This window comes from Bacillus rossius, chromosome 1 (assembly GCF_032445375.1).
Source record: "Bacillus rossius redtenbacheri isolate Brsri chromosome 1, Brsri_v3, whole genome shotgun sequence".
In the NCBI taxonomy this organism is placed as follows: domain Eukaryota; kingdom Metazoa; phylum Arthropoda; class Insecta; order Phasmatodea; family Bacillidae; genus Bacillus; species Bacillus rossius.
Window position 1 is genome coordinate 217,588,079 of NC_086330.1, and position 14,974 is coordinate 217,603,052.

The 14,974-nt window shown below is 37.2% G+C and overlaps 1 protein-coding gene across 5 annotated transcripts in view; it reads left to right on the forward strand.

Annotated features, from left to right (window-relative positions):
- Window positions 1-14,974, forward strand: part of LOC134527290 (DENN domain-containing protein Crag) — a 771,918-nt gene that overhangs the window by 262,931 nt on the left and 494,013 nt on the right. For all 5 annotated transcript variants that reach the window (XM_063359835.1, XM_063359836.1, XM_063359843.1 and 2 more), the window contains one exon: window positions 13,419-13,594. In XM_063359835.1, coding sequence (XP_063215905.1) covers window positions 13,419-13,594 — 176 coding nt within the window. The remainder of the gene's footprint in view (window positions 1-13,418; window positions 13,595-14,974) is intronic.

Here is a 14,974-nt window from a genome sequence, read left to right on the forward strand (position 1 = left end):
TTTGCAGCTGGCAATTGGAGATGCCAAGAAGGAAACAGAAGGACTTCAAAATATGTGCCAGAAAGCAAGGTCCATTGTGGGGTACTTCTCACGAAGCATTTCAGCAAGAGATAGGCTTCATGAAAAGCAAAAGAGATTAGGGGAACCTGTTCTTGAATTAATTCAAGATATTGAAACATGGTGGACATGCTGGCCAGACTTATTTTGGTTAGAGAATCAGTTGGGGCAGCTCTACAAGGAACTAATTTGGACTCATTCACTCAGAATGAATGGAATCTCTGCAAGGCTGTTGTTGATGTTTTGGAACCTCTTGCAGAAGCTACTAAAGAGGTCAGTTCAAATAGTTTCCCTACTAGTTCGCTAATTTTTCCCATTCTCTTCTGTATGGAGAAGATGCTAGCAAATTATACTTCTGATGAAGAGCAAGCAGTAACTCATGCCAAGAACTTACTTAAAAGCTTGCGATCACGTTTCATGGTGTACCAAGATTGTGAAGTAAATGTGTTTTCTATGATGGTAGATCCACGGTGCAAAGATTCACTAATTGAGGATGAAAAAAAAAAAAATATGGGTTGAAAATTTGTGCAGGGAGGTATGTAAGCTGTGTAAGCTGAACACAGTAGCTGAAACTATAACTGAGACAAGTGAGGCTACAAGTGAAATGCCTATTAAGAAGTCATCTCTGTGGGCCTACGTGAAACCTTCAACAGCAGCTCAGTCTACTCTTGCAAGCTACGAAGAAACTATCCAAGGAGAAGTAAACGAATATCTGGCAGCACCCTTAATCCCAAAGAATGAAAATCCGAAACATAGCTGTGGTAGCAAGAAAGTACTTGCCTATACCTGCCACACAAGTGTGCAGTGAGAGACTTTTCTCAACAGCTGGCAACATTGTGACGTGTAAAAGAGAGAGTCTACTCCCCGAAAATGTAGAGGAGCTTGTGTTTCTCCACAAAAATTTAAATTAGCTAATATGTAGTGATGTGACAAGACTTTTTTTGATACGAACTAATTATAAAATTGGAGAACCTTAAAATTTTAAGATCTGTCAGTTTTTTGATTCTACATACATTGTATCAGTAAATATGTACCTGTTATCATATTGTAATGTGATGTGATATAACATGTTTTATGGGATTTCAATTCTCATTCCAATTATTCGAACTCAATATTCGTATTCGAGAATAATTTCGTATTCGTATTCGAATTCGATTCAAACTAAAAAACTGATATTCGCACAGGCTTAATTATTACTAATTTGCTGGTTGGTTAAGTTTTCAGGTGTAGTAGTGTAATTATTTTCTTTACTTATTTTGCTCTTTGTCTGAAAACATGATAAACCATGTGAGGGTAATATCAGAGCTGGAGTGAGAAAGAGAGAGGCAGGTGATGCCCTGAGGTGCAAGAGAGAGAGGAACGGTAGTTCTTACTGTGCATGGGTACCCAAGGACACCTGTATCATTAGAATTGGAAAGAGACATAGTAGCCCAGTCATTGAAGACAAAATAGGGGAAATAATTCGTGTAGTCGCAAATTTTTGTACAGTGGTAGGGGGGAGACTCATGAACAACATACTAGAAATCCTGACCGGTGAGTTGTGAGCGGGGGGGTGGGGGAGCTTTTAACTGTCATTTGTTCGCGTTTTTCTTGAATAAATCTAAAACCGTGGCCTCTAGCGAAAACACACTAATATACAAAATGAAAGTACATAAAATTTACTACATAAAAGGTCTAATTAATTTTTCTATAGGATGTATAGTTTGCGATCTGCAAGGAATATAAAATCTGAATTATTTAAAAAAAAAAGTTTGATTCATAAAAAAATTAATTTTTATGTAAAAATAAATTTAGAACTAATAGAAAGAACGGCAAAGGCACTTATTTAAAAAACAAATACCGTATTGGCCCGAATATAAGGCGACCCCGAATATAAGGCGACCTGCAGTTTCAGGAGGCCAAACAAATGTAAAAATAATTTTTGGTAGAAATTAATGTGAAAATTCATTAGACATACATTTTGTGTTGATAAATCGTTTTTGCATTTATGTATAACAATTAATTTATATTTATCACTTTACTTATTTAAAATAAGTTTGAATGGCCTACCCTAAAAGTCAAAAGAAAACAATTAGAAAATATTTACACTTTTAAATATTACACTAGAAATTTTTTCGTGTTTACTCTAATGAAGCTGCATAATTGTCATCTTCAGAGCTGTTTATTTGTCTAGAGCTCGTTCCCCGCCGTTCCACCGATGTGTGATTGTTGATTTTTCACAGTTTACTGTATCTACGAATTTAAAATTTTTACAATGGCTATTAATCACTCTTAAAATACAGCATTTAACTTTCCGTTTGACTTAAGCTACGTATTACCACAGAACAAGGTGTATTACTATTTAGGGCCGATATTATGACCTCCGGCTAAATCCTCAGGTTAGCTAGCCTCCAGGTAAGGCTAGCCTCCGGTTAACGAACGAGGGGTGTATTATGACCCAAACTTAGCCTGCGGTTGGCTAACCGGAACCTGACGAAGCGTGTGGTGTAATAATGGGTGTGTTGGTAATGAAATAAAACAGAATTTGGTAACTTTTGTTGCAAGACAGTTATTTTTTCTGGTAGAATGTTAGTCAGCTGTTTGTTTGTATTGTGATTCGGAATGTTTACAGCTGCAGTAAAGAAATATGCCGCGAACTTTATCTGGCAACAGATATAATTAAATTAACCAAAAACTACTTTGACGTCAAACCTGCTTTGTATTAAACCATAAAATTACAATTTACGATTCAAAACCGTGTGTTTTCAACTTTACTCTTGTATTGAAACTCATGATTTTGTTAGGTTATATATTAAGCCAAAACTAACGAAGTAATTCTATACCAACAAATAAATAGGGGATGACATTTTTGCTACAGAACACTTATTTCTTTCATAAATTTATTTCATAATCAAATAATATAGACCCCGTTTCGGGAAAATACTTGTCGATTTTCATTTCACTGGTGTAGGTTTCATTTTTGTACTAATAGTTTCGTATCACGTATCCAAATTAATCCGATCCTGATGGAATTAGTTTGTGGTATAGGATGCTTGCTGTTTTAATTTAGTAGGTCGAGAGATCCTAGATATATTCACTGGGGAAATAATTATGATTGTAAAATGTATACGAAAGAAATATATTTTTACAAGACCCGACATAATTTGTTTGCATCGTGATATGTTAGGTATTTTGTGTTGTGTACAGAATTTTTCAACATTCTAAATTAAAACAGCAAGTATAATGTAAAACAAGACCAACATATAAAGGGTCATGCCGATAGGATCAAGGGATAAACTTGGATACGGTAAACAGAATAATTCCAGTGCTGTTTTCGTTTTGCACTTGCGTGGCAGGTAGATAATAAGTACCTAATGGTTTGTAAGATAGGGAAGGGATAATTGGGTAACATTTATTTTCACATTCAATTGTATTCATTGAATTATAACCACGTCTGAAGTCGTATGAAGTGCATTTCATTCCCGGCATATGTCCACTGTATTACGAATAAAAATTCACAGATACAACTTCCACGAAAACACGCATTTTATAGGTACCTACCGGTAATAATAACCCTCGTTTTGCAATTTTAAAATTCACTTATTTACACATATTCTTAAGTTTATATACATAGCATACGTTTATGTACTTCGTGATCAATTAAAGTCAAATAATAATACACGACTCGACGAGAATAGAAAAGCGTGACTACACTTTCATGCCATGTAATTTTTAATAAAACTTTGACGAATGCGAAGCATTTTACATTTAGTAATAAATTATTCCATCGTATCCTGCAAATATTCAATAGAATTCCTCAAATAGTCATCATCACTAACAACTAACCTCGCCTGATACAACGCCATTTTATTTTCTGTTGCTTAGCCTCCGGTTAGGCAGCTAGCGGCCGGTTCATCCACCCGCTAGGTTAGCCGGAACTTTAACTGGAAGGTAGACGTTAACAGGAAGTCATAAAACCGAAATAAGAGCTAGCCTGCGGTTACATTTTAGCCGGAACTTTAGCCGGAGGTCATAAAACCGGCCCTTAGTAGTGTGTTTAACGTAAAAACAGCAAACAAATAATGCATCTTGCCGGAACAAAACAAGTGGCTAGCTGACATGATGAAGCATACGGCCATGAATAACTTCGGTTACGTGACCGCGTATATTTGTCCATATTACTCTCTGACAGAGAGAGTCTGTTCTATGAATTTGAAAGAATAATCTATTATAATTATGAAAGGTTTTTACATAAATAAAGAGTGGATTATTAAAATAGCTTTTGAAGCAACGTACCAAATTCCTGTTAATATGGCGTCTTCGAGCGTGTTCGGCAATGTTCGTTTTACAACAAAGAAATATTGTGGAAAGACAGTTGGCAGCCGTGAATTTCCATACATTACATCCGAAATGTTTGTAAACGTAAACAATCGTTCTGAAAATAACTGTGATATTTTAGTACAAATATTTCAGTTAAAAATCTGAAGATAAATTACCGTAAATGTTAACACGCGATTGTACACAAAGTACAAATATGAATTGTGAAATAAAAGGTTGCCATTTTGAGATGCTTCAACATTCACGTTTTTACTCAAGAACAAATATTTTAATTTTCAACTTCAAACAATTGTAAATTACTGCAATATTAGGTGGATTTATTGTTTTTACCGTGTGAGGTAACAAAGTTTTAGTTAATATAAAAAATCGTGAACGTTTTGTTAAACAATGTTTCTACTGTAGCTTTCAGCTTGGAACTAATGTTTGCGGTTCTGACGTCTTGGGTGCGAAAATAAGGCGACTTCCAATTTTTGCATCTCTCGTTTATGTAAAAATGGTCGCCTTATATTCGGACCAATACGGTATTATCTGAAATGTGAATACCTACTTTTCAAACACACAAATATGAATCATCATCGTCTTGTAGATCGAGTAATGGTGCACCATTCGTACATGTACCTTGGCATGCGCCGCACACCATGGAGCATGGAATGCCGGCTTTTCTGCATCCACATCGTCCCCCACACCCAGTAGAACATCGGCAAAAGATGCTTTTCAATATCGCTTCAGGTGCTACTTTTTCTTGGGTTGTTACTGGGGTGAGCAATCCATCCTCTCCTCGGTTCCATCCCCACTCGGTCGGGGATACAGGGTTGTTGAGCCATTGCTGTATCTAGAAGTAAGTTACCATGCAGCTGTAAATTGTAAGAAATAGTGCTGTAAAAGGCATTATATACAATTAAGTTATTAGTAAAATAACATACCTGTAAGTAAACTCTAAAAGAGTGTTGGTGCGCAGCTCCTGTAGTTGGTGGCAGTGAGGCGAGGTCTGGTTTTGGCTTCGTTGATGATTTTAGGAATGCAGCATAACGGAGTTTATTCAGATCTTTCTGATCTGCAGTCGCTTGGTAAATTTCTAAAAACATCTTCTCACCAGCCTGTGCAACCTTTTCTGCTGGTGTCGAGGGGCTAGTGAAGATGTCGGATATTGTCTTCACTTGCTTGGGTATCTTACTGAACAGCTTAATCATTCCTCCTTTGCTTTTGTTGTAAATGGCGGAGGTGGTGTCACAACCGCTAAAAGCATGGAGAAGAAGAATTGTTTCTGCAAAAGGAAGTTGTTGGAGCTTGTTTATTAAAAACAATTTTGATCCCACCTTTCCTCTGCCAGGTTTCATGAAGTATACATTACTCCCTGGTCGTGCAAAAGCAATCAGTAAAACAATCAAGTCGACATCTTCCCCTATTATTGTAACAGTGGGGTGTAGGGAAGCTTTCTCTAATCCACATCTCACTATAGTGCCATCAGCATCCCCTGTAGCAACTACTGTTTCTATTCCCGTTGCTGCCATTTTTTCACTGACAAGTTTTATGAGCCTGGTTTTGTTCTTTTCGTTTGCAAGAAAATGCTCTTGTTGAACAGTGACATTCATGTTTTCATTAAAATTAAAATCACATGAGGTTTTTGTGAGGCTTCTTCTCTTCTGCTCTGCTCGCTTTGTACTGTTGATGTCACCATAACCATCGAAAACCACAGTACAGTTTTCACCATAATGCTTCAGTACATAGGCTATGTATTGATCGCAAAGAACAGAAATCTTGGTACCCGAATTCCATTTCATGCGATGAAGGAGGAAGCCTCCATCTACTACATTAGTGGTCTTTCTTAGATCATGAGTTGCATAAAAATCTTCTGGAAAAGCATCATGAAAAGAAGACTTCTTTCCTTTTCTCATTCCCCCTTCATTAAATAGTGCCAATGGGAATGGAGATAATTCAAATTCCATAAGCTGTGCAACATCTTCATCACTCTTTTTTGTAATGGCAATTCTTTGGAAAATTGTCAAAGGGTCTACAGTCACTGTGTCACCATTAACTTTAATTGCATTGCTCATATTAGCCAATGACAACACAACATTCTTTTTAGACTGTTTTATGTCACCAAAATTACAGCCTACCAAACTTTTCATGGTACCAGTACCGATTTCTGTGGCCTGATGACTATTTATCTTTGTTTCCGATTATCCCTGTCGATAGAGATATAAGTGAATTAATTTTTGGAAAAGGATGATGGTCATTGAACCAGTCATAAATCTTTGCCCTGTCTTGTCCAGCCCTATTTTGCCGTGATTCCCGGAAATCAACATGCTGCTCCCTACTTGAAAAAGTCATGCCAGCAAACTCCTCTACTGACAAGCAGATGGTGGTTTCTCCAGGGGACCCAGCGACCCACTTCGCTAGAACAGAATCAGTTATTCCTCTTCCTCGTGTCATACCAGCTGAGCTTTTAAAGGAGCGCATTAGTGTCTGCTCTATGGTCATGTCTGACCAAACCCCTGCCCAATGTGAAGCAGTTCGATTTATAGTGAAATAACCCTTATCTGCAAAATCCTTAAACACATTATGGTGGCTAGTTTTTAGTGCTAGCATGTCTTGCACATAGAGGTGGGCACATTTTGCATATTGAAAATGACCACTTGCATGGAAGAATGGTATCATGCTCTGAACACAGGACAAGTGGCCATTCCAATCACCACGGCGCTCAGAATCTATTAACTTTTTCATCAATGATACCATGTTAAAATACTGCACCCACAAAGCAGCAGTAGGACCGTTTTCCTTGACACGCTCTAGCTCATTCTTGAATTTATTTAAAATTGATGCTAAGCAAGAATTACCCTCAACCTTTTGTACAGTAAGATCTTCCACATTGATCAAAATTCTTATAATATCTTTCTTTTCTTCTTCTGAAATACTGGCTTCTTCCAGAATTATTCGAGCTAAAACCGCTTGAACGAGTAAATGTCCCCGAACGGCTCTGCTGTAAGCACGCCCAGTTAAGATCTTGTCAACTGAATTTGGAGCATAAACTAGGCTTAACACTTCTTTCAGTCCAGACCCTGCCATTGTGTGACCAATGCACTCCATGAAGGACATAAGTGTATGAAATCCTCCCAATCTCACACAAATAATACCTGACTGGATTTCTCGTGCCTTTATATACAATGGTTGGTCAAAAGTAACAAAACAAATCGTGGCACCTTGCTGCTGGCTATCATTGGAAGCATACTGTAGTGCTGTGTACACTGTGTTGTAGTCACTTGGTGGTGAATTAATGAATGGCAGGAAAGTTACTGCACTTCTTTCGCCATTAATTGTATTACTGACAAACTGCATAAATCCCTTCCATTCCGGAATTGCGGGCAGTTCTGGAGTGGGTTGCACTGAGTGGAGCCACTTACAACACATCCACAGCATATCTTGCAAAGTTGGTGCAAATATGTCAGCTGGAATAGGATTGAGAATGTTCAAGTCAAGAACAGTAATATGCCGTAATGCATTGTTTGTCTGATGATCAAAGGTCTGAAGTTCCTTAACACCTAGGTGGCCTACTTCTGTGGCAGTGGGAGCCGATTTGAGCCTCTGAACCTCTTCAGATGGTGGGAGAGCTGAGGCAGGTGTGATGCATTTGATGCCTCCCATGCTATGAAAAGTATTCCAGCCATCGATTGTGGAGACATTGAAACCTGCATTGTCGAAAATATATTGACAGAATGCTACACTTGGAACAGGTTCTTCGATGTGGTAGACAGTTGATAGCTCCAGCTGCTGAGCTTCGTGATAATTTCCACTGAATCCCAAACCAGCAAGTAAATTGACCAAATTTTTTGATCCAAACTTTCTGTGAATGAACAGAGCTACAGCATGTAGAATAGGAGATATGAAAGATCGAGGGCGAATGGCAGCAATGAGGGCATGGGATATAGCTGTCAGCTTCTTTTCAATTTTCTGTTTTCCTCTTTTTTTTGCTGAAATGCAATTCATAAAGACACGGAGTATAGGGGGTACCATTTCCTCAGCCCCGCTACAGAATATGTCACAGGGTGGAAAAACAGAATTGTCATATGCCATTGATTCAATATCTTCCAAGATTATTGCAGCAGCAGCTTTTACAATTCTCTCCCACTCTGCTTGTTCGTCTTTGCACCTCGAAGAATACCACATATCATTCAAAAATTTTTCTCCTGCTCTACGAAAGCAAACAACTGTTTTTCGGGTGCGAATTGTGCTGAAAACAATGCAGTCCCCATATTTTTCTCTCATTCTTTCCTTGATTGTCTTTATATGAGGTGTGGTTCCTGAAACTTGCTCCAACAGCTCGTCCAAGGAGAACTGGCAGTCGTCATTTCCTTCTATATAACTGAATATCTCCTCCATTGATGCAGAAATTTCTTCATCTTCAGGGCGTCCTCTTTTTCTAGATGTAGGTGCTGAGGCTATAAAAAAATTTTTATAGCAATCTTCATGATATATAGTATCTGCAGCATGTAGATCCCCAACTGAACTGATACGTCTTAGGATGGTGTCTCCCCATTCATCCCTTCTTTCCTGTGCTCTAACTGTAATTGTGTTGTCATAACTGATGGATCGAACATTGTAAACCTTTCGCCGTAGATTTTGTGGTTTTTTCTTCTGTTTCTCATGAAATTCATCGTCAATAGCTTCCGCACAAAACAGACAGTTAGTTTTAAAATCAAATTTCACTTCAGTTGAACGCAAACGGGGGGCACCATGCGAAGTTGAAGGCTGTTGCTCTGAAAGAGCTTTACTTATAAATCTTTTAATTGAGTCAGCTCTAGTGTACTCTTTTCTGCAAGATTGATGAACAACACCATGTTTCTTGTTCCTGAAACCTTCAGATTTTCCATCTTTTCTTAGATCACTTGCATTTACCAATCCCCGTATCCCTTTTTCACCAATGTTACAAAGGTCGTTGATGACATCACGCTCACAAATTAAACACTTTTCACCCATTGTTTGTTGGTTTAATGCAAATAAGCAGTCACATAATAGTCTTAAAATAACCCAACTATATGAACATGAGCACGACAAAGAAATTTTTTCCACTCACTTGCACGAATGAGCTGAGGCCGGGGAGGAACTGGCAGTTTGAGTGTCCATCGTTGCATCCTCCGTGTACGCGCCAAACCCCGACGGGACAACGCAACACTTTGGCCCGACCCCGGAAAATAACTGTCAACAGGATGTGAAATGTGTTGTGATGGTAGGGACGGGAAAATGGAAGGGGGTAGACGCACAAAGGAGGGTGGTGCTTGACCTCATTCCAACCCCCCTTCCCGCCCCAAGCGTCCTTCCTCGTACACACCCTCAAACCCCCTCTCCATATAACACCAAAAAAAAAAAAATTATCCACCACTTAACTTAGATGTTGTACATACATTTAATATTCAGTTTAAACCCACTAAATTTAACATTAAAAATTAATTTCGTATAATTCAAACACATTTGTTTAATAATTCGGATTTTATATTCCCTGCAGCTCGAAAACTATACATCCTAGAGAAACATTTATTAGAACGTTTTTATAGTAAATTTTATGTACTTTAATTTTGTAAAGAAACATGTTTTTGCTAGAGGCCGCGGTTTTTTATTTATTCATGAAAAACGTTAACAAATGACAGTTAAATGATCCCCCACCCCCCCGCTCACAACCCACCGGTCAGGATTTTTAGTATGTTGTTCATGGGTATTTCCCCTACCACTGTACAAAAATTTGCGACTACACGAATTATTTCCCCTATTTGAGATTTTTTGACCTTCGTTGACTGGGCTATAGAAGGGAATGTCTCTAGTTATATACAGTGGATTTCCATTACAGCGTACTTTAGAATAATGTATCTTTCAGTTCAACGTATGATTTTAAATTCCCGCTCAAAACACCAATGTAAACAATGTAACAATATTTCACTTTAACATTCAAAACGTATCCTACCTTTCAATACAACGACCATTCTTTTCTAGTTATCAGGAAAATTTTACATACATAATTGTTACTGTGTTTGTGCATGGTTTCTTTAATTAAAATGTACATTATGATTAATTTTTATCACTTTCCAGAATTGTTAACGACAGGGTTGGCAGGTTTAAAACAAAATGTTTAAAACAATATGTTCAAAATTGTTTTAAACAATACACTCTGAATAAAACAAGTTTAAAACACAATGTTTAAAACATTCTGTTCTAAACATGTTTTTTATATGTATTTTAAAAAAAGTTTTATTTCTTACGAAAACGAAAACTGCATATTGACATTTTCATCACAAGCATCACTATCTCATTGTAAGTCACCAATTGTGATAAAAATATCCAGACTAGGATGAGAAGTTTTGAAGTGAAACACATTCCTTACGTAAACATAAAATACCAGCACTGCTTGGGGTCATACCTTTTAAGGTGCCAGTTCCACTAAGTTCATCTAACCTAATTAAAATCTGTTTTTGTTAGTAAAGTGCACGGAAAACAGTTACAAGTTTGGCAGCCTTCTCTGTTCCTAGCCGGTTCCTTACAGTACTATGCACAAACCCGAATGTGGAGAAAAGACGTTCAATACCAGCTGACGAAGCCACTGCACTGTGTAACTGATGTGCCAGGTTCAATGTTGCATGATGAGTACTTTTCTCCAAAGCCATCAACCATACTGGAGGTTTAATCTCTTTTAGTGTTACAGGACTGAATAAATACTCCTTGAAAGGTGAAATTTTTGCCTTGTACTTAATAATATCCGGAATGGCTACAGTCAGGGAAAACCGGGCAATGTCAGGGAATTCCATATTCAAAAAAGTGTAGCAATATACCTTACACCTGATGGGACTTCTGCTGAAACCATATGTGCAAAACATATTCTGGTGGTTTTGATTAAAATTAATATTAAAAACAAAAAAAGTTAAACTAAAAAAAACTGTTTAAAACAAAAAAAAAAAAACAGTTTAAAACAATAAAACATGTTTATTGATTTTTTTTAAAAAAAACTCTTTTTTTCCCAACCCTGGTTAACAAGTATAAAACGTAATGATTCATAGAATCATAGTACAGTATAACGGGCCATTCTTCCTCCTCCATGGATCACACACTTTAGTGCACGAGACGATCTAAACAATCGATTGCTGTCTCGCCTCTCTTCAAGACAATTGTTTTTACCTGCGACATCTTTTGGTTATTTGTAGAGCACATTTTAAAAGTTTTAATTAACGCAGATACAAAAGTTGAATAAAAATTATATTTTAACTTATATACGAAATAGAAAATCAAATAATGCTAATTTATGCAGGTTAAGTTTTGAACTGTTTGGTGTCACAGATGGCCGACACGCTTTGTGTTGCCATGAAGGTCGGAATGTCGCCTGGTACAGCCATGCTCGCGATGCGCGCTACTAGTGTGGCGCTATGGTTATCTATGGATGCGAGGTTTGTTTACGTTTGACGTGGAGCGAGGCAAACAATATTGTTAATTTAATATTTTAATCAGTGTGGATGACCAAAAGATAAAAAGAAACGCAAGCAAACTAAAGAAGTTGACAAAGGCATGAAAAATGCAGATGTGGCACGGTCGTTTGTTTTAGTGCCCACTACACTGTCAACAATAATAAAAGATCGTGATAAAATTAATTAACTGTACGAACAGTCATCTTTATCTGCTGGTCGCAAGAGACTTCGCCTAGGAGATAAGGGAATTCTATCTCCATAAATGTATACATCTGCAAAATAGTTTAACCCATTTGTCATTTTGTATATGTAGGCCTAGAATTTAGGCTGCTGTATTAAGTTCAGTAATTTTTTTTTTTAAATTCTTGTTGTTTTACAAATATTTACTTCCAAGCTAATGTAACTTTTGATCCCCTACAACTTTATTTTTAAAAATTAAAAAATATTATGTTTTAAAGGTAAATATATAGACTTTCAGAATAAAGTACTTTCATTACTAAGTATGAAAGTTGAGGCTTTATTGATGTACTTTATAACGAGATTTTACTGTATTTGCAAATGATTTTCATATCTTGTAATTCAAGCTTTGATTGGCTCACCGTTAAGCTTATACGTATGTGATTGGTCATGGGGAAAACACGACCACCTCCTTCCTTCGTGGATGGAGGTAGTCAGTAGTATTTGTGTGATCACGGTACTGAAAGGGTTCAGTTGTGCGATGGCTCGGAAAATAAATTAAAATGTAGGTAAATTTCACGGCTGTGAAATTTTAGAAATTTTATTCAGAGTTCATTGACAGCAGTTGTCTGTATCAAGCCCGTAACAAGACTTTGAATTAGTTTTTAGTCATTGTTTCAAGGACAAAATATTTGGCTTGTACCGTGAGTGTGTGTGTATCCATATAATTTTAATATCAGTAATTAATCTTCATTTTATCGGACTTTTGGTACCATTTCAATGTAAATGATTTTCTTGAAGCATCAAACTTTTTTGTGGTGTATTGTGGAGAATCTGAAACAGTGTTTTAATCGGAAGATGGCGGCCATTGTGAGTTGTGGATTTTTGTTAACGAGAAATAAAAAGCAGTAAAAATCAGTAACATTTGTCTGATAGAGTTAATTTCTCCAATCAGCATTTACAGCAGCAATTTTGTTTTTGAATTGTAATATATTTTTGGTGCTCAGCAAATTTCCAATTATTCATATATGTGGAATTACGATCATAGATGCCAGACGAGGTCTGCATTGTAACAAAGCATTGTATTTAAATATATTGCCAGTTCTAGTGTTTGTATTCATGAAAAGTATCAAAATTATTTGTTGATATTTTCAATTTATCTTTATTTCTTTCTTGAGGTTAGAAGTTTTTTTTAAAAAATTTGCTATTGAATTGAGTTCTTAAGCCACCATGACTCATACTTATGACGAGAGGTTCTTACCTGTGACCATATGTCTTATCAGGCAAGCAAGCCTGTTGGTTCTGCTGAGACTAGCTCGGCGAGTTCACTCGATGTTGCTATGAGGTTGTTGCGATCACCCACCCTCTCACTGCATGCCTCAGAAGTCCCCACGTACGAGGGTTTCAGCAGCAGTGTTGTTGCAGATCATCTTCCCGTTCAAGTGGCAGTGCCCGTACATCCCGCTCTGCCCCCTGGGGCTGGCCGAGGTGCTGCACGCTCCTTTGCCATTTCTCATTGGCGTCGACTCTCGCTTCTTCGACCTGTACGACCCGCCCACGGACGTCAACTGCGTGGACCTGGACACAAACACCATCACTGTGTGAGTGGCCTTTTGCCAATTTGCTTATGCTTGCCCAAATGGTTTTAATTGGTCACTATAGAGTACAGATAGATATGAACCAAGTCCTTAACCGAGTATCCATCCGCATATGGGTAAAAAATTTTATGCATCTTTTTAGGTTTAAAAAATGAAGTTAACACTTTGCATGAAAAAAAAAAAAAACAGTTTAAATTTGCACTTTATAGGTGAATCATTATGTTAACAACTAGCCTATGTTGGTTTTTAATAAATATAACTCACAAATAAGCATATATTGTTTAGTTAAAATATCGGAACAGCGCGGTTGTGCTATGTCTGCCGCCCGCAGTGGTGAAGGGTCGGGAAAGATAAAGCGAGTACAAAAAAATACTAATTTTTAATTGTCTTTATGTTTGGAACTATGGGAATAGCAGGGGTTGAAAGAAAAGAGAGGGAGAAGTGGGCACAAGAATGCTGCCTCACCCCCTCCGAGAGTAATAAAGTAGGCTAGAAAGCAGGCAAATTGCCATTTACAGAAGACATGTTCGAGAGCAACCCTTACTTACCGTGTAAATGTTAATAGCCCAGGAATTTTAGGCTCAAAAATACCCTAACCCAGAAAAAAATATTATAAAGCTGCAAATTTGGTCATTAGTACTATTCACCTTCCTGAACAACATACTGAATTTCCCCTATTCTCCCGTGCCGGCGTCCATGTTTTTTTAGGGCAAGAATGTCTTAAGTCGCAAAAATCGACACACCTGCAAAATTGTCCCTTCAGAAATTAAACCCATGAATAAATACTCTTATATATATATATTTTATTTCATCATAAGATCATACTGAATAGCTGTAAATTTTCAATTAGTAAATTAAATACATTTTCAGCATTTTTAAAGCGATTATCTTTCAAGAATTTCTTGAAAAATTAGCAAAGTTACAAATCAACTGACTCAGAGAGTATAAATTAAGCCAGATAGCTAAAAAGTGGTTTCTACAATCGATATTTGCTACAGTTTTCTTTTTCCAATTGTGTATTATTTATTTTCATGAGATGGTTTGTTTAGGAGATACGGCCACCTAAACAATAGCGCGCGTCGTGTAATCACGAGTTCTGGCACGAGTCACCACCAGCAGTTGTCTAGACGCATTGTATTTCAGTACTTGCATACGTGTCTGTTGTCTCTGTCGATCAATTACATACATTCGACTGATCGGTGACTGGCTCCTCAAATAAATGTTCAGTCTTTGTCTGGACGTGTCAGAAGTGAAGTTGCGTATTTACTGGTGCTTTGGAATGAGTTATTTATTTCTTAATGTGAGTTTGTGGTTAGAAATGAAATATTAGTTGAAATTGCTACTCAATCTGAGTGTTTGATTTGTAAAAAAAAACACTGGAAC